A 21,293-nucleotide genomic window follows, 5' to 3' on the forward strand; every position below is an offset into this window, starting at 1 on the left:
TTACTACATATAGGCTTTAATAGAGATGATTTAAGATTAGAATCTGTATTATGGCAGGTTGAACAAACCATTTAATAAGATTTATTCTAATTTACTAATCCCAACTCACTACCAATCCCATTCTATAACACTGACACCTTCACAACCTTAATAAAATAAAATAAAATAAGAAGAGGAATAAGTCAGACTCCAATCTTTCTGTTTGTACTATACATGTATGACAATGCAACAGTTAGTTTTCATATGTTCTTGTTGAGTGTTTGGTTGTAGAGTCAATTCTATCTAAATATGATCATAGCTGGGGAAAAAAAAAACAAAGGGTTTAACTTAATCCCCACAATGTCACTACAATAAGACTTACTCTTGTGTTTGCAAATCCAATTACCTTAATGGAAATAGGAGAAATTGAAAAAAAGAAAGAAAGGATGCATATATATATCCAAAAAAACATCAGAGTTTGGCTTATAATTGAGCATAAGTAGTTAATTTATACATTATGGGCATTCGATAATGGCTGAATGATCAAGATTGATGATTTTTTAGGCCACTTGGTAGGTGCCACTGCACCAAAAAAAAAAAACGTGGCAAGCTACTTAATATGAAAACAAGATGAATGATTCTTGTGTTAGTCAGTTACATTGTACATTGGTTTAGATCATAAACAGTAGAGGTGGGGCTACCACCTGAAACTGATACTGTGTGGCTCCCACCAACACCTAAGTAAGAAAATGGTTGGACCCACATCACTCTGATGGTAACTAAATCAGGTTTTGCTTAACTTGCTGTGACGTGAGATGCATGGAAAAGATAGAGAATGACAATGTAAGCAGTATTTTACAGTACCATGCAGTAACACTGTTTCATACCTCACCTACCCTTTGTATGAGAGAGAGAGAGAGTTAAGGCAGTCTAAACCCCATTGCAAGTTAGTAATGAGCTTTATAATTGCATGTAGGGTAACCTTCTTCTCTAATGACCATCATCTATTACAGATAGCTTTGAAAAAAAAATTAACAACCAATAATACTAAGATGTTTTGTAACAAAACCCTAACAAAGTCATCAAATGCTCATGAAAATTTTTGTCTTCTCAAACCCTAAAATCCTTCCTCCTCACTCACACACACTGGAGAGAGAGAGAGAGAGAGAGAGAGATGGAAGATTGAACTCAAACGTGTAGCAATCCTACAGCAGATATGTTTCAATTGCACATATGTAATTGAAAACAACAAACAGAAAATTAAGCATAAACCCATACTTGTATGTATGTGATCTAAGAGTGGTGACTAGTTGTATCTCCTCCTTCATTCCTTCCAAGTTGCATATGTGATCCACTCGCCTGAGATTCAGACCCACCGGTGGCCGAAAGAGGCCGATATGCATTAAGTGCTGCGAACATCCCCAAGTGTTCGGATGTGCCGCCACCACCACCACCACCCGTACCCGAACCCAAACCTTGGCTAGGCAATAGAGCCAATTGGGTAGGAAAATTCATAAAATGTAGCCCACTTGATGAAGACCCTCTATACATATTTGTGTTACTAACTGAAGGAAATGTCCATATAGGGTCACCACTCATCACTTGGTTATTAGGGTTAGTAACCATCCAAAAATTTGTTGGGATCTGACCATGATTTGCCGGAATTGAACCGGAACTTGACATGTCTAGACATGGGTCACGCAACTCTTGCTTAGTCTGCAACATTGGGTTCACATTGTTATTAGAGTTGAAATTGAGTAAGGTAGAGGAATTTTCCGATGAGAATCCGACCCCGGGGAACAGAATTCGGCGTTGAGATTCATCAATGTTACGTTCCCAATCGCTTCTCATCCTTAATTGCGGCGCAACGAAATTTGGATTAAAGTATGTGGTCCTTAATTGTGACGGGGCCGACATACTAGACCCCGAGCTACGAAGAGATATATTAAGTGAAGTAAAATTTGCAGGAATTGTACCAGTTCCAGTGGCGGCGATCACCGCTGGCTCCGCTTGTTGGAGTAACCATTCGATCGTTTCTCCGTCAGACTTGTGCCCGAGCTCTTTAGTCAGTTGGAAAACCCTAGCAGCACATGTCGCCGGCATACGTATCCTACGTCCCCTACCGTCAACTTTGGTGTGTCGATCCTTCGTCGATGTCCTCTTCGGAGTGGGTTTCTTCGGTGGCTCAACTGTTTGAAGACTTGAGTTTGATCGACTAATCGTGTTATTTTCAGTTGATATCGCTAGCGATGCGTATCTCGAGCTAGAGCATACATCTTCTTCCTTCTTCTCTAAGAGTTGTAATGGAAAATTTTGCCTACGTATATCATTTTCTTCTTCCATGGTCACAGATGATTAGTCTTGGCTAACATATACGATCAAAGATACTTGTGTGGGTCTCTCTCTCTCTCTCAAGAGGGGGAAGATAAGAGAAGAGGGCAAGCTTTAAGCAACAAATATAATGAATGAGAATTATATGAGTGGCCTTAAAAAGCAATGTTTTTGAAATTTTTTATTTTTTATTTTGCTTTAGTAAGCTTTATTTATTTTTCTCTCATTTTTTGAATTTTATTGTGGTTGGACAGTCACTTGGTTCAGACTCCACGTGCGGTGCTCTTTATCATTCAATCCATAAAGACAGTGATGGCCATGGTGGGTCCCAATCCCAAGTCAAAAAATGAAAGACTGTAAAGAAAAGATTATCAAGGTGGGTCCCATCTCATTCAAGCAATCATTGCTATTTTGCCTTTGGCTTTTGCCTCCCTTCTTAACCATGGTTAGCTCTTGAGTCTCTTAGTAGTATACTACTTTGCTCCTTGAGTTAGCTTATTTTAGGGTTAGGGTTTCAGCCTTCTTTCAAGTGAAGATGCTTTGAAGCTTTGGCTCTTCTTTTGGATAATGAGAATGACAGCAATACCAGCTCTTTCCTTTTGTTTTTTACTCTTTCAGGTTTATTAAAAAGATAGTTATAATCTGCTTTTTTCTATAAAAGGATATACTTCAATAATTTAATACAGCTTATATTGCCACACCAAACAATAAAATTTTATATATATATATATATAATTTAATAATCACTCCTTTTTCATTTATTCTTTTCCTCCAAAAAGTTCTTCAATTTAGATTTTTACTCGGGTAAAAAATTGCTCTTTGAGCTCTAAAAAGACCGATTACGAGAGTGGTGAAAAAGAAATCAAAGGTTGACCATTCTACTTTTTTTCTCCTTCTATTTTAGAACTTTTTTTTTTTTATGTGTGCATATCCTTTTCTGGTGTGCTACATATGATCTCATGTATTATTATATTATTAAAAAAAAAATGGTGTGAGAAAATAATGTAAATTTTCATAATTTAAGTGCTCATAGTTTTACTTATTGATTTTTTTTAAGGATTAATTTGCAGTAATAACTGGAAAAATATAAAATGTACTTAGAATCTATTTTAGTCGAGTTCATGAAACATACTTAGCTAATAATTATACGTCGTTTCATTCATTGCAGATAGGCATCAAAGTGTAAAATTTAAGGGTAATTATCTCTCCTTGTCTCATTTACAAAAGAATCATGATAATCTGACTACCCCACATGGCATACTCAATCAACTCCCCCTAACGTGACATGTGCTAGAAACGTAGATTTGTACTCCTCAGGATTTACAATTGCATTTTTATGGGGATGCACAGTTGTATATCTCGAGGAGTATAGATCTATGATTCTCATATATGTCATGTCAGCGGAGTTGATTGAGTATGCCACGTGGGATAGTTAGATTATCACGACTCTTTACAAAAGCGCCGTGTACTTATTATTAATTTTCTTTTTTCTTTTTTCCTTTTTTTTTTTCTTGGTAGGTAGTTAGGTTGTTATCAAACTAATTAATTGAGCCAACGACATAATCACTACGGACTAGAATTCTAAAAGTATTTATAATAATTGCGGATTTGAACTTGGATTGTCAATAGATCAGATTAAACTCCAAATCAATGCTAATCCAATAATTCTCTACACAACGTGAAAAAAGTTCATATTCGATGGCCCAAGTCTGTCGAATTTCGTAAAATTTGATAGACCATGGCGTCAAATTTCTCATTAACGAATTTTTTCTTTTAACGGGATCGAAATCGCCAAATTAATGGAGGATGGGAGAAATTCGACAAATCTAGGGAACATCACAAATTATGATGGCCTTAAGCCTATCGACTTTTCCTGTAGAATTTTCCAAATTTCACATAGTGTTGATCCGATAAAATGTGAGAAATAATGTGTATTCTATTTAAATATATGAACAGATTTGATGGGATCAGGACGTCATTCAATTTTTTATTGGATTGGATTTGGAGTCTAATATTGACATAACATAACCCTAATTGTACTAACTTGGAACTCTATGAGGTGAAAGAGAGTGTTAATTCTAGAGATATTTTTGTGATTGAACAAGTCCATTGGTACAAATTATGTGTGTTTGGAAACACACACACCCTGGGCTACATCTGAACATTGTCACGTGATACATAGTACCACCAAGTCATTGAGTTGTTGCCCTGTCCTCTACACCACTACAATAATAACCACCTTCAATGGGAGGTGGACCCCTTGATTAACCAATGTTGTTCAATGTGAAACCGAAAACTTGCTTCATATATTGTTGATTTAGATGGTTAACCATCCATGTCTCAATGTTGGATGTTATTGGGTTTAAGTCTACTTTAACAAATTTAAAATATAATTAATATAGAAGTAATGATAGTTTCGATAAGACTGAAAAGATATGGTCGAGACCATCTCTTAATTAAAGAGATTTATTAAAAATTTGAGAGAAGAGCCATTTTTTGTTTTAGAAAAAATGTCATTTATTTATTAATTCTGAAAGGTATGTATCTTATGTCTTATCTTTGTTATAGTTTAATAATGGCAAACTACTGAATTATACTTTAATTTGTATTATATATTATAAAATCATTATTAATTATACGAGTAAGTCCTAGAAACAATGACAAATCTAGATTGGAGTTTTGTTCATAGCTTGAGGTTGACCACTCGCCTTTTCACTTGGTTGCCCAATCATACCTAACCCAATGCCACGCGTTATATGATTTTGCCATAACTTTCCTCCATCTCATCAACTAGTCACATAAATAATTATTGGGGGGAGGGGGGAGGGGGGTTTTAAATCGTTTCCTACTCCTTGAGATACATGGGATGAGTGATGTACATGTAGTACCTCTAATCATTCATTGTTTAAGTTTATTTAAGAGGGATTGTTAATAAATTTCACTCTGACGCACAAGTTAGTTTCTGATTAAATTTTTTTTTTGATTTAAGTGTAAAAAATGCATACATCGTCCTTCACCTCCTCCCTTTTTATAGAAGATTGATTATGTGGTAGATCGTTGTCAGCACTCCATATTATATCAAATAGATCCCTTAGATCACATATGAATTAACGTTCTGACAAGTATTGGGATAATTTTAATTGTGCGTCATAAGTACTGAAATTTTTGTATTTGATATGATTCTTCATTGTTTGAGATTTGAGAGTCGTGGTGCTCATTAGAGGTCCAACTTATTTCATGGACTTGGGGAGTTTTAGTCCTCTCGATGCCTTCCAACTAGTATAAAGTTTGATGGAAAATACAGAGTCTTCAAGCGAGAAGCTTGAATCTATGTGAGATGTCTGTATTAAACATATATGTTGAGGAATGCAAAAGAAAGAACTACGCAAGTTACATAAAGAACTTGGGATTCATATCTCAAGAAAATCCTATTCTTTTTGTTCTTTTTCTTTTTGCAATAGATTCTTTAACCAATACTCTCCACAAACATGAATAAATATGTTTTTTTTCCATGAATTTGTCTCAGTATCATATTCGTACCATCATATTGAATGATCCCGCTCAATTGCTTTTTATACATATAATGCACACATCTCTAATTTTTGGTTTGGTTGGGTTGGATCTATGGCCCTATACGAATTAACCGTTTTTTGTATCTTGAGGCAAATGATCTACGGTTCTGTGATGGAGGCGTGAGTCAAAGGGGGGCGTAATATTATCACGACTCATATTATAAATTTGTTTTATACGAAGGAACTCATTCGGTTCCATCTATTTTAAACTATTTTCTTTTTTATTTAAATAAATTTTGATTCTTTATATATGTTAAGAAACAATGTTTGTCATAGATCAACTTTCAAAACAAAAATTGTAATAAAGTTTTAAAAAAAAATTACATTGAAAATTCACGAGAAACTTTGCATGTAAAAGAAACATTCAAATGTACAAAATACATCAAATATTTACTATTGATAAGAATAAAACAATCAAGAATCATTTGGTTGTTGCTAATGGGATGTTAGGAGATTGGTCAAGGAGCAAAGTTATTTTCTTTTTAGAGGCACAATTAGTTAAATAAAATTACTTTAGATAGTAAGATATATATTAGTATTTTTGAGTTGTAAAAGAGAAGATTTTGTTAATTAGATTAAGAAAGTGGCGATGGAGTAGATAAAAAATGACAGTGACAACGACTAAGTTAATATTTGAATAAGATTAAATGACTCATGAAAAGTGGATAGGCATATTGAGCAAATAAAGGTATTCTACATCCTAAGATACATTGATTCTCGCTTCATTTCTCAAATTCTTACTTGTACTACTCTTTGGTCATAAAGGGTAGGTGAACTTGATCCCGAAATAAATAAATAAAACTAAGCATTGTTAGGACTAGCCAACCATGGATTTAATGGATGAGAAAAATTTAGTTTGTCCTTATGTTTGGGGGCTCAAGATCAAGGTCCTAATCTTTATTTTTTTTAATGAGTCGATTCTGGATTAATGGTCCAACAAGTTTAAAAATTCGTCGTTTACGACATCTAAGGTAAATATTTTTATTTTCATCCTTAAGATTCTATGTCCTTCCAACCTTCAGACCTCAAGATTGGGAGTCTGGATCTTGAGCTTGCAAAAAAATTAGACATATTGAAGACAACAAATTTTTGACAAGTAAAATTAAGAATAATTGATAAAAGATTGAACATATTTATATAATAAAATACAACAGTAAATCCCACTTCAACTATAGTTGTAGTGTATAAACGTTTCACTCAAATTACAGTGGAATGGGGCTACATCCCATTTTATTACATTTTCTTTTCACCCATTCAATTTTTATTAGATAAAAGATTGAACATATCTATATTATAAACCATAACGATGGGTCCTACTCCAACTACAATGGAGTGAGATCCACATTACTATATTTTATTTTTTTTATTTTTCACCTCCTTCAATTTTATTGTCTTTTCTCCTCACTCCTCTTTTTTCTCCCATTTTTTTTCAATAATATCCCTTCAATCTTATTATATTTCTTCTTTTACCCTCTTTTTCAATAATATCTCTATAATTTTACTATATTTTTTCTTTTACCTCTTTAACCCCTAAAGATGATACATATGCCCTTTTACCCTTTTTGTTAATGATAACTTTCCAACTTTTTTTCTTCTCTCTTCTACCCCCATAACCCCAAAGATTTTTTAATAATACCTCTCTAACTTTATTATTTTTTCTTTTTCTAGTAACTGAATAAATCAATATTTTTTCACATTTTATTTTAACAAGAAATTACCAATAAATTTTGCATCACAAAAACAACCAAGTACAGGAGATTTCTTGGTGTAGTAAATTTTGACCTGCAAAGTATTTGCAGTGCAAATCATTTGCAAATACTGATAATTTATTGTATACCAATGAAAGCTAAAAATCCCAAGTATTTGCATTTTGTTAGTATTTGTGGGCCCTACAAGAACATTCTTCTGGATCCAAGCTCAATTAGTCCATGAATGTTTGGCACTATTTAGCCCACACTTCGTTGGACCCACACACCAAAAAAACATCGTGATTGGTATGATCTAGCCGTTGGTTTCAAACATTTTTTTTTTAAGACCTGGAATGAACTCATGGGCCTATTCCTGAAGCCCATTGATGAAGACTTATAAAATGATCTAATGCTAGTGAGTCAACATCGAACACATGAGCCATCAATCCTACACCCACCACAAGTGGAAGAACAACTTTTAGTGATAGTGATCCATTGGATGTCCTCATTACCAAGTGGTGGACCACCATTCACAACCGTCCGATCAACAATCAACGATCACCAATCACGGATCAATAAATAATACTAACTGTTCCGATGTTTGATATATTCAACACCGAATTGATTGCTAGTGTTGTCGGCATTTGATTATTATTGTTAAAACATTACTCCAAAGCCAATAATTCTCTTGTGTGATTCTATCTGCACTGCCACTGTCAGGCCCTCAAAAGGGAATAAGCTTATGAAGGAGGATATATTTGATTTGAAATCAAAAAAAAAAAAAAAAAAAGAGTACTAAAAACGATGGTCCACATATATTCTGAAAATTGATTTTCCCACACAAGAGGATATATTTGGTGTCATAATCACTGAGAAAGTGAATGTTTGCAGCTGAAAAAGTTTGCAGCTAATGGGGGTCAAACTATAAAGAGAAAAAAAAATGATTCAAAAGAAAGCACTAGTTGAAAACTTTCCATTAATTCTTAAACATTTGCTAAGCATCACAATTCTATTGAGAATTCAAAAGCATAAGGACCTGTTTGCAAGACACGGCCTCACGGCCTTGGGAGTTGGCAAAAAGTCCCGAAATGAACTCCATCATTTGATTTTCTTTGATAATTAAGAGTAAGAATCATCATAAGGTACTGTGGAGGATATTTTTCGAAAAAAATGACATGTGGCAATCTTGAGAAAACATAGTCGCCCAAATTATAGGCTAACATAACCGAATTAGTCGAACGTCCAAAAATAACAGAGGGATAAGAAAGGCCAGACTTGCTTGTAACTAAGTTCCGAGGGAGTTACGAACCCCACAGAATAAGGAGCATAACTGTATCCGAGAAAATAAAAGCAAATCCCTACATAGGTGTAACCGTTCAGACAAAAATCAAGGAGAAGATCAAGGAAAATCTAAGGAAAGAAATCCCTATAAAAATATGAGTGCAAGGCACTAAAGGGTATGTAATTTATGTCTAAAAATTCTTTATTCTACTTCTTATACTAAAAAACTCCTAACTTTAACGTCGGAGTGGTATTGTTACAGGCCCACCCAGGAGCATAGGAAGGCGAGAGATCAATGATTAGGGAGAATCACAAAGTAGTACAAGTTTTTACATTTACAGGTACCCAACATGAATTGTCTGTTGTGATTTGTGGAGCTTGATAGTATTAAACAATAAGGAGGTATTGTCAATCAAACCACGCGTTCTGGCCAATCAAGCTCAGGGTGAAAGGGTGTAATCTGTTAAATGTGAGTTTTCTCTTTATAGTGAAATCAGTGTGATCAGTGGACGTACCTCAATCTTGAGGGAACCACATAAAAATCCATATTTCTATGTGTGATTTGTGTTTTGTTTCGATTGTTTTGTTGGTTCGATTGTCCCTGGTTTCTCAATGATGTCAGTAGCATTTATCACAAATAGCCTATGAGACACTACTAGTGTTGACGACTCAAGCACTAATGACCTAGACGATTGGGCGTCCTAGGCAAAGTTTTTCTTTTTGAACCCACGACCTCAAAGTTGCTTTGCAATGTGTCAAACCAACTAAGATATGGATCTAAGCCCGACGTAGGCAAAGTTGGATGGACTGAATTATAATTTCATCCATTTAAAGTGATAATTGTAATTCAGCCAAATGAAATTGAATCCAATCGGGATCTCAATTTGACTATATGAAAGAGATTGATGAACGAGATCAAGTATTAAAATCAAAAGTAGCTCCAAGGTCAAAGATGGGAAGATTAAATAGTAAGAAATCTTGGTCGCACATGGGCTGTCCAATAGGCATGAAGTTAAAAGTAGCTTCAATAAAATGGTAGCACCATTTTAATGCCTTATCACTTTTTGTGGTAGTTTCCCATCATAGGATTTTCTATCTATAGATTGAGCCACTACCAAAGAGCTAATTTGTTCAAAACTCAGTTGACTGCTTATATAGCTAATTGATTCAGTTTCTCTCCACCATATTTGAATTGACTGAAGAGAACTTGGGACAATTTTAAAATTTTAAAATATCTTAAGGCTGTGTTTGGATAGAGAGAAATGGAGAGAAGAGAAATTCAATTTCTCTTTACCATGTTTGGATTGACATGAGAGAACTTGGGACAACTTTGAAATTTTAAAATATCTTAAAAGAGATCTAAGGGCCGAGTTGGCATTATAAAATATTTTAAAAGGATTTCTCTCATCTTCTCTCTATTTTTGGAGAGAAAGAAAACTTACCTTTTTTTCTCTCCTCTTCTCTCCTCACTTAACAATCCAATCAAGAGAAATGGAGAGAAACTCATTTATTTTCTCTTCTCTTCTTTTCTCTCCCTTTCTCTCAATCCAAAGTAGTGTAAAAGAGATCTAGGGGCAGAATTGAAATTATAAAATATTTTAAAAGTGCTACTCTGTTTCTCTCCAAATCTCTCCACTTTTAGAGAGAAAAAAAATTCGTCAATCTTCTTTTCTCTCCAATTCTTTTTTTCTTCTCTCCTCATTTAACAATCCAAACAAAAGAAATCGAGAGAAACTCATTTATTGTCTCTTCTCTTTTCTTCATTTCTTTCAATCCAAACACAACGTTAAAGATTGATCAATTGAAAGGTTTTTAATCTTTATAATTATGCAAAAATATTATTTGATATAGAAACAAGGTTGAGCCTGAATTCCAGGAGGGTCAACATTACTTAATTCTTAATGTGAGATTGGTGTCAATAAAATAAAAATTACATTTTGTCCTTTAATAATGGTTTGGCTAATTAAGATAAAGTAGATCTTTAGACAAAGTGGGAGAAGTACTTTTTCTCACTTTTATATAAAAAAGAAACACAACCTGCATCCCAATGAGAATGATAAAATCTACATCTTTATACTCTTACTTTTTGGTGGTAAGATTTGGTTTGAAACTAGAGCTACTCTTATATCATAAATAAATATTTATTATACTCTTGTCTTACTGCTTTCCGTAAAAACCAAAAAATGACTCCAATTTAACTTTCTCACAAATTCTTATCTTCCCTGTAGAGCACATTACAACCCCTCTGCAAAAGTGTACCCTGTTTTCTGTGCCAAAAATACTGACAAGTGTTAGTATGTTGAGGTACCCATTCAGTTAATCAGTTTTATCTTATTTTATTTTGTGTGTGTGTGAAAATTAGAGATACCAAACTGATGATATAACTTTGACTTTGGTCTTCAATAAGATACTAATGAAAAATGATCATAATACCCTCTTCTCCCCCTACCTCTTGCTACAAACATTTGATTTTCTTCAAAAACCCATTGCCTTCAACCTCTAGGTAGGTTCCCTTGTTTTCGACTTCAAGATGCTCACTCTCTTTCAACTTCAAACCTCAAGAACAAAATAAGGTTTTCAAGGAGATTAAAGACGGGGAGAAAAAACAATGATATTTCTTAGGAGGTTAAAGACAAGGTTTAATATATATATATATAGGGAGTAGTTCATGGGACAATAATTATAACAAAATTTATGACAATGGTTTTTTTTTTTTCTGTGATCATCCTCACCAAAAATCAATTCAGTCCAAAACTTCTAACCCCAATTTACAAGTTGAAGAACTATCAATTTTTTTGTAAATCACTTTTGATGGGATTAGAAATTTTGAAATGAGCTGATTTTTTATGAGGATCTCTATGGTGAGGAGATCATCATCACCAAAAATCAGTTCATTTGAAACTTCTAACCCCTATAAGACAAAAATCATTGTCATAGATTTTGCCACAATTATGATCTCATGATCTATTCCCATATATACATATATGAGCCTTGCCAAGATGTTGAAAACAAGGGTGTTTTAAGTCATTTTCATTAGTAGAGCTAATGGAAGACCACAGTCAAGGGGCATGTCTTCATTTTGGAAAAAAGAAGGGATGTGAGTGCATATTGCACCAAAACCCCGAGGGGTACCTTAAATTACCCCATTGTCATTAAGGACCAGTCCAAAATTGCACAAGTCAGATGATCCTCCTCTATAGACAGTCCTTGAAATTATCCAAAGTTTGGAATACCAAACTGATGTAAAGCTGGGCTCTTGTCTATAAAGAAAATGGCCTAACAGCCAGTTGGCCTGAAATCTCTGACTATGAGCAATATAGAGCTCAACATGTAAATCAAAGTTTCCTATTATACTAGAACCAGTTTGGTGATTTAATTTCAAGTTCAATAACATAAGAAATCTCAGAAACTAAGAATAATTCCCATATATTTACTAGGATCATTCAAACCCTTATTATATTTTATTTTATTTCGATCCCGGATTTTTCTTGATCAAAGTTCTCCTTATCTTCAACACAAATTAAAGATAATTGTTGTTCATTATATTTCATAGGTTAGACACCAAGTACTGTTGGATCCACCCAACAAAACATAAAAACCCTTGAATACAATAGCCATGAAGAGCTTCTCTATGTCATCCCTGACAATAGTAATTAGTAGAGAGAAAAGAATACATTAGTATGATTAACAAAACTAAATCAGATTTACCTAAGAGAGCAATAATACAATGTAAGGCATTTTTTTTTAATAAGTAAAATTCATTTTATCAGGGAAACGGAGGCTGAGATGACCAACCAGAGATACACACTACAAGGCGCAACTCGTATAATTCAGGACTCGGGTACACTTATGATTCCAAATCCATTTCACTCCTCACATCTAATGCTACAAACCCAATCTCATCCACCAAAGAAAGAAAAAAAAAATCCCATTAAGGGGCACATCCACAGCTTTTTATTTTTTATTTTTCTTTACAATGCAAAAAAAAGAACTAAATAATCTACTGGGGACTCACGCATATTAAAATTCTAAACTCAAAATGAGAACAACATTGGAAGACTAGCAGTTGTAAACTTTCTTTATGAAACCTAACTTTGCAACTTCTCTCAAGTTCCAGCACAGAAAAGATTCCAGTCGTGGACCTTGAAACTCGAGACTGAGAGTTTAAAGACCTCAGCCATCGGCATGCATCCAGATTGCGTGGCGGGTATAGCTAAACCAGCTCCAACAGTTGCAGAACTTTCACTCAATGGGCTGAAACCACAAACAAAAAACAAAAAAAAAAATAAGCGTTAAAACCATCACCCAAGTATAAAATTATCTTTCAGAAAAATAAAACAAGTTACACGTGTTCTAATCGAACAAACGCGTTCAAATCTATTTATTTCTTTCTTTCTTCTTCTCCTTTTTTTATTAATACTAAATGCACAAGGAAGAATTCAATCAAATAACAAAGGCATGCATTATCCTCCATCACTGCTCAACACAAATGAGAATTGCTAACTTCTTTTCACATTTGGCTCGATATCTCTCTCTCTCACGATGCTGTTGACTAGGTTGTTAAGTGATTGAATAATTACGTTGGTTTGAGCAATTTTCTTGCCAATAAGTAACTAAAGAATTCCCCATCAATCAGATGAAGACAATTTGCTAAGCATATAAATGTAGGAGATTTTTGTTTAGGGGAGTCCCCAAAGCCTTGTATGCTCGTTGTTTAGGAGATATCCTAAAACAAATTACAATTATACATAATCCATTGGTTCGTAGACCATGCTTATACTCTACAGTTCAATTATCTTAATGTTAACTTGGCCTGCCTAAAAACCTTGCCATCTCCAAACATTAACAGATGATTCCAGATATTTGGGAGAAGGCTCTTATGATAATAATGATGAATCATAGCTCAGTTGGTTTGACACATTGCTTAAGGTCGTGGGTTCAAGTCCAGCTTACCCATAAAAAAAGATAATAATGATGAAACATCCTAGTTTTCACCCTAACGAAATTGTGGTTAATGCCATTAGGCTGTCAAACCTATAAATGATTAGTAAATAACTAATATGTAAATTTCCTTAGTATGCCAAAAGTATCATTTCTAACAGAAGATCTAGTTAAATGCTTCATATAGTTTCTATACGAGATAAAGAAAAGTATATATCTATCACTTCATGAGTACAAAATCTGCAAGGACATACATGTGGGCATGAGGGAGCTACACAAATCAAGATTTATGATTAATAACTTGCTTGATGCTGGTCATTATTGCAGAGCAAAGAAGATGGATAAAGCTTCTAATATGTTCAGATGGGGTCATTAAATTATAAATTTTAAAAAGTCACGGGTACATGTCCATGCAACTTATTCTCAACACTTACTTTATTAATATCGGCTCATATGCAGTGATTAGCACATCAGTACCAACTTCCTTAAGGCGCAGATTTGCCAAATAGACCTGCAGAAGCAATCAATAATTCAGACTACTGATTTCTATCCAACTTGGTAACACAAAACATTAAAGAAATTTACCTTAACTATATTTTGTGCTTCCCTTCCTTGCCGTCCCTTGGAAATGGCCTACATACAAGCAATAAAGAAAAAGTTGGTGATAGTTAATATGCATAGAGTACAAAATGTACAATGGAAAAGCATGGAAAGTACCAACACATTTAAAACAATGAGAAACACACGCTTTGTTTTGCCAGCAATTCTAACAGTCGCACCTTCGAAAGGTACTATTTCCTGCTCGCAATACCCTCTAACCTATACAGGGGTAAAACTTATGCTAATTTGATACTGCTGAAGGATCCCCGCCAAATGGATGTCCTTTTCATGGTCCAATTGCATTGAGTTTCAATTAGAGATCAATATGCAGACACCAGAATGGGGCAATATTAGATGATCTTTGGCAATTATTTATTCTCCCCCATGCCTCTCTCCAAGCTCCTGACATCAAATATTACCAAATGACAAGAGGCATAATTTGCTTATCTTCAGGTCCCTCAAGGAGACAGAAATACATTTGGTGAACCACCAGATTGGTGATTGAAAAGGGAGGAAGTTCATAATTAGTTCTCCCTCTCTTCATGAACTATCTTGACAAGAATGGGCATTCATACACTTCTCCTCTGGTTTCGGGGTTTTGGTCACTCTACAGTATGGAAGCAGAGGTCACATTACAAGAACAAAGGGATCTTCAGTAACTGAGATAGGAAAAGGTTATGATTGCTAATATGCAAAACAATGGCGTGAGATCTTCACCAAATTTCAACATTTACAAGTTCAAAGTGTAGTCAATAGCTAACTAATAATCTTTGAAACTATTACTACTAATTAACATGCATGGAATACACAATGTAAGTGGCAAATGATATAGAAAAGGGTAAAGAAAACCCTCCCTCGTCCCCACGTACACATGCAGACACACATAAGGAAAAGAAGGGAAAATAGAAGAACTCAACCTGCCAATATATGTCCTTAAACTGATCTAACAACCTGATGGAATATAAGCTCTTTTACTTGCATCTGGGACTCTCAATGTGAAGCCACACATAGACTTGTTATTTTTTTATTTTTTTTTTTAAGTATAATATATTGATAAAGAGGGAAAACAAAATACAAGGAGGCCGAGAATGCCTCCACAAGAGTTATTAAAAATACAAGGGAAAACACATAGACTTATTTCTTGGGTATACAACATAACTTAAATATTAAAAATCCATATCAGTCCATTCTTATTTGTTTACTTTAATACCTTCATATCTAAAGACAGAGGCGCAGAACAATGCTACTTCGACACTCCAAATGGACGTCCCTGCATTGAGCTTCCATGCCATTTGAATATTTCATAGAATGACTGAACCAGAAACAAAGATCCTTCAAAAAATATTTGTGTTTCTTCATTGCCACTCTTCAAGCAGCCAACATCAAATAGTACGAACAAAAGCTGAATCTTAGTTTCCTTTGGATTCCTAATGAAAGAAGTTTCTTTTGCTGAACTACGGCACTGTCTGGTGTGATGGAAGAGAAAGTGTAAAGATTAGGAGACCAAAGAGAATTTACAATTGTTCCTTTTGAGAAGTGGTGATGTGGAAATCTTCACTACATAGTAACATTTATAGATTAAACTTGCAAAAGCCCAGAAGAGAAAAATCTGTACCAAATTATTACAGGAGATTGGAACAGGGAGAGAAGTGTTAAATATGAAAGGTACGACTAGGGAGAACAAGTCAAGTATTACATGTTGGCTCAGGATTTAGCTTTGGAAATATATGTTCAACTGTGATGCGTCGATGGCATTAAGGACTAGCTTTGGTAAAGAGCTCAGATATTTTATTAATTAATTGTGAATCCAAATTCTTCGTCAAACATTATTTAAAGAGGTTAGGTGAGAAGTGATGCAAGCTTCAAAGATGACTATGTATAAGAGGATACGATCTTGACGGTGTCTTACATGGACTGTTGATCAGATCCAGGTATGATAAGGGGGGAACAGGATTGAGACAATGCATTTAGGATCAGTCACGAGTGCAAGTGTACAACCATGTACATGGGGTTTCACAAAGAAAGAATTAGCTCAGAGAACCAAGAAGTGGTTTTGAGGAGGGAATCTGTTCTTCCCAATATGCAATTGCCCTTATACAAAGAGGGTAGCATCTCATGCAAGATGACTTTCACTTTAGACCACCCCGATCCCTGACCTATAATCCAACTTGTTAGTCACTTGGTACCACTGTACAATAGTACAATCCTTCCTTGATATGAAGGAGCAGAGGTGGGTCCAAGCCCTTCCCTCTTTGCGAGCCAATAGACCTGAAAGTTAGGTAAAGCAAATTCACTGCACCGAGGGGAACCATGCTCGCACGCTGCCTCCTTGATGATCAATCCAACTATTTGTTCTCATTCCAACTGCAATGATGGCCAGTAACGCACACGCCGCCATTGATCTTTTTAGTGGTGCATCATGCCACGACGGTATTCAAGGCTTCTCCTTATTGCCACACTAGTCGGTGGAAGGCATAGCATCTCTCTAATAGCTCAGTGGTGTATGCAAGAAACCACTGGCACCTATTACCAATCGAGGCACCTGAGTAGTAGCCACCACACAACTTTAGTGAGGACAGAGGTAAGAAGAAGTTAGGATAGCCTCACAGTCCTCATGCTTAACTGCACATGCAAGGTATTGCAAGTGGTGTTTTCCACTTGTTGGGTGCTCCCTATACGAAAGGGGCCATTGGAAAAGGAAGCCCCTTTTTCAGAGCCGGAGATGGAAGTTATCACCTAAAACATCACCACTGCAACAAGCTGGATGTCCCTTCAGTGGTGCACAATTTATTGGAACAACAAACAACCAACCAAGCTCCCATTCTTATCCTCTGCCCCGAAAGGGCCATTTGTGGGTTTTCCTTGGTATCAAGATTCAAAGTCTAGCCAAAATGAACCCTACAACTGTCTTTCATTTTGCTCAAACCCGCTTTCACGGTCTCATCGCAACCTAGAATTTTTCCCTTCATCAAAGCTAGAGATTATGGAATAGCCCAAAAAGATATAGAAATGTAGAATAATCTATTTAAATGGTTTCTCTTACGTGCCATAATAGTTATATAGTCTTGAATACCACAAGAACAATCTAAAATAGGGACATTTTAGAGTAGATCTAGGATAATGGGTTTTAGGAAGATTCCATAAAATGCAATTAGTAATGGAGTTTTTTATAGTCTTCTGTCCATGTCTCTATATAAAACGGAAGAAGGTCCTCCTTTGTAATCATCCCTTAGGGATCACCAAGCTTGAAGATTGAGTAAAGCTTCAAAGTTAAGCTCCAAGTATGTGTGAGTATTCTCTTGAGTGATTGGACACCTTAGTGAGTTAGGGGGACTAAGTCTCAGGGCAGGCTGACTTTATTTTGATTATAAGTTTCAGTGCCAAGATCTCATACTAAAGCCACATAATGACATAATGTCAACGACCATGTATGAATATGCAGATGAATAGATGTAAATTATGCAAAAGTGGGTTTACACACATATGTCATAAATAAGATAATTAAATTGTTCCATCAAATAGTTCTAATGATATGCCCGCCGAAAAATTCACAAATTCAAAAATAATATTAATAACATTTCAGAAAAAAAAAAAAAAAAGGTAAATTGCACCAAAAACAGCAGAAACAATAAACCAACAGAACTTATGTGCCTTTATTGTGACTAAAAAGCTTACCATCTGACCAACAGCTGTTGTAATTATTGCTGGCATGTTTCTATAGCACAATCCTTCAGCCTCAAAAATTCCAGAATGCTCAATCATCTGGAGTAAATGAAGCAACTAGAAGTTATAATACATCCAAATGAATTTTCCACCAAAAATAACGAGGAAAAAAAATTTGATTTGTAACTCTCTCTAACCCAAATCACAAACTTACACCAATTAACAAGTTTTTTTTTGTTTTTTTGATTGAGACTTCCAAATGACGAAAAAATGTTAAAGCACAGGAAACATCGATTTAATAGAAAATTCAAAAGGAAATCGTATAAATTATGAAATGTGTTTTAAGGGGGAAAAGCAGAGGGAATTATCTGAATAAAGTATATAAGCAATGATATAACCTAACTGTCCAAACAGATCAAGAAGATGGTAGAAACTAATGTTAACGCAATAGATGACTTGTGTATTGAGCTCACAAACTAACATGTACTTTTGAAACCAGAGGAAAGATAATAAACAACATTAAATCAGAAACAAATACCAGCATCACACCGTAACAGTAAATCTAAAGAACCACTAATAATGCAACTTCTGAACCTTATCAAGTGGGATCTCGAGATTTACTGCGTGGTTATTAGAGTTATATGTGGATCATGATTTGAATTCTCCACAATCCCATCCATGTAGTCTACATTCTTGGGATTAAAGGAGAAACCAAGGGACTTTTTAAGATCATATATAATCAAATATACAAAAACTGAAGTAGATCTCATACGAAAACATAAATTGTAGCTGAAATTATTAACAAAGACATTGCAACCATTCACATTGCAGAGATAGGCACCATAAGATGGAATGAATTTTATCATTTTTAGAATATAGATGCACTTTTAGCTTAAATTCAAGTAAGAATCAAAACATAAGAGTTGAATATGTGCCTTACCACGCTCCCTTCAGCATCCTGTTCAGTGGCAAGATCTTGAAGAAACCATGCCGCACTTCCACTATCTTCAACATCGTGCTTCAGATCTAACAGCTCGAAAATCAAGCTCTCATCACGTGTAGGATCCGCAAAAACCTCCTTTAACCAAGCAAAACCAAACGATGCATTCATTAATTCGAAGAAAAAAAAATCATTTCCTTTAAAAGAACAACATAATAATAGAAAAGTTTCATAATGGGAAACAAAGTAAAAAATGTATAAAAGCTAACCTGATGATCGGGAACTTGCCGAATGTTGCTGACATCCTATAATTCAAAAACAAAGTCAGCTTCTTAATTTTATCGCTCCGAATTCAAATTGACATTCGAAAGGGAATAAATAAATAAATAAAACCTGGAATCTAAGAGGGAAGGCACTCGATAAAGTGCCACCAAACAAAGGTCGCTCAATGCAATCGACCCCGGGCATTCTACACAAATTTCAACAAATTGACAGAATTAATTATTGTATTTAGTAGATAACTATAAATAAATGTATCACTACGTAGTTGACGGATTTAAAAATTATGTCAAATTGACAAAAAGGGATCGAATCTAATGGTCCAAAGTATGTCACACATACCGTGCTCACGCAGGTAGACACAGACTCGCATGCGTGCATAAACACAGATGCGCGCACACACAACGGTTTTCATCGCAGACTTGTAAATAATTACTTACTCGTTTAAAGGAATTAGAGCAAAATATCAAACACTTACTACTAGTTTTTTTTTTTTTTTTTTTTGGGGGGGGTGGGGAGGCTTACTTCTATTTACTGATTAACGTACGCAAAGTGTGAAATGCGCACTCTGCTTGCAACGCCTTTGATGGAAACAAAACCTATAATCAATCAAACAAGTAAAAATAAGATAAAGAAAAAGAAGTACATCGTGGGGGGCTACGAAATGCTGTATAAAACCCTAATTTCATAAATGAAGAAAACAGAGCAAAGACGCTATATAAACTAATTTTATCGAATTTGAAAAGTCGGGTGTAGCGAAACCTGAGAAATGGAGAAGCTTCTGGTTTTCTCTTTGGGTTGGACTGTTGGTGGTTTCTACTTGTAAGTTGTAGGGAGAGGGATGGCAAGACGCGTGGTGGGTACTGCGTCACATGCACGCGTTGGTAGCGTAATAGAGGTGGAGATATATAAATACATAACTAAATAAATAAAAGCAGTTGAAATGTCTCGATTTCTAGTCTCGCCTATCCCCCTCGTGGTGGATGAGACCGATTTGTTTGGGGGAGTGGAAAATTTTCATATATTACGTTATTTTGTAATTACAGATTTTACAATTTTTGCTAAAGCTATGTTATTTAGTAGTTTAAGAGTGAAATTGCTAATGGAGTAGTATATTATTTTAGGAATTATGTCTATTTTACTAATTTAATTTTTTTATTAAATTAGGAGTCCAATATTTGTAAGTTTGAGTCAAAATCCTTCTTATCTATATTGGAGGATGTATACTTTTTTTTTTCAAACAATCAATAAAAATTAATTAATTAATTTAGAGGAAGATCTCCTTTGAAGTGGATTAAAATTGTCTATAGGATCTAAGATCCTATCATTTTTTATTTTTTGTGAGTCTGAGTGTTCAAAAACATCCAATATTATGTGTTCTGTTTGAATCCAATAAGACTGAAACCTTAATCTACAACAATGGGTCCAACCATGAAGGTTTTTTGAGAAGGTTGAAGATGATAAGTTTTGAGTAAGAAAAAAAATCACAAGAGAGAAGATGGGATTTTGGGGGGGATTTAAAGATGTTAGATTTTTTATAAAAAAATCAGAGAGGTTGAAGATGATAGATTTTGGGAAGAAAAATCAAGGATTTTTACTATGAGCTCAACTATTATAGGTTGAATGGAAGTTCCCAAAGAGGAAAAATAAATATGCAAAGGGGTTTTGGTTTGATGGATGAGAACTCCTTTCTTATTCGCCTATTTTGAGAAAGAGATTGAAACAAAAAACATTGTTGTGTATTAGGAGGTGTTCCAAGGATTTTTTTTACCGCAAAACTTTCCTACGTTTTTATTACTATTGACACCCTTTCACGATAATTTTTTATTGGGCCCATCTCATTGCATTACTACCAAGCACTTAAAATTGATAAAATACTGTAAAATTTCACCATTCCAATGATTTGTGACATTTTGTGCGCACACCAAGCAAGGTCTACGGCATTAGATATTCCATGAATTTAATAAAAAAATAAGAAGGGGGATTGAATGTAGCATAGTAACTAAGTTCGGATTCTCT

At 34.8% G+C, this 21,293-nt stretch overlaps 1 protein-coding gene and 1 pseudogene across 1 annotated transcript; both read right to left on the bottom strand.

Moving 5' to 3' along the window:
• Positions 1–1,066: 1,066 nt before the first annotated feature.
• On the bottom strand, positions 1,067–2,413 carry LOC147399045 (transcription factor TCP15 pseudogene; annotated as a pseudogene).
• Positions 2,414–12,633: 10,220 nt separating this feature from the next.
• LOC147399046 (ran guanine nucleotide release factor, putative (Mog1/PsbP/DUF1795-like photosystem II reaction center PsbP family protein)) lies at positions 12,634–20,186 on the bottom strand. The gene is made up of 9 exons (XM_086448456.1): positions 20,037–20,186; positions 19,800–19,873; positions 19,389–19,464; positions 19,265–19,300; positions 18,996–19,133; positions 18,068–18,154; positions 14,378–14,425; positions 14,227–14,303; positions 12,634–13,105 (listed from the first exon to the last, which is right to left on the bottom strand). Exons 3-9 carry the CDS (start codon positions 19,461–19,463, stop codon positions 12,958–12,960), a joined length of 609 nt encoding a protein of 202 aa, XP_086304582.1. The 5' UTR covers position 19,464; positions 19,800–19,873; positions 20,037–20,186; the 3' UTR covers positions 12,634–12,957.
• Between the last annotated feature and the right edge of the window lie 1,107 nt (positions 20,187–21,293).

This window comes from Akebia trifoliata, chromosome 7 (assembly GCF_017979445.1).
Source record: "Akebia trifoliata isolate Shusen 1 chromosome 7, ASM1797944v1, whole genome shotgun sequence".
Classification (NCBI taxonomy): Eukaryota; Viridiplantae; Streptophyta; class Magnoliopsida; order Ranunculales; family Lardizabalaceae; genus Akebia; species Akebia trifoliata.

Bases quoted from the DNA above. Each gene is read 5' to 3' on its own strand.
- LOC147399046 (XM_086448456.1), bottom strand. From the start codon at position 19,463: ATGCCCGGGGTCGATTGCATTGAGCGACCTTTGTTTGGTGGCACTTTA. The intron at 14,304-14,377 runs GTAAATTTCTTT...TTGCTTCTGCAG, and splicing joins AAGCACAAAATATAGTTAAG to GTCTATTTGGCAAATCTGCG. The intron at 13,106-14,226 runs GTAAGTGTTGAG...TTGTGGTTTCAG, and splicing joins TATGAGCCGATATTAATAAA to CCCATTGAGTGAAAGTTCTG.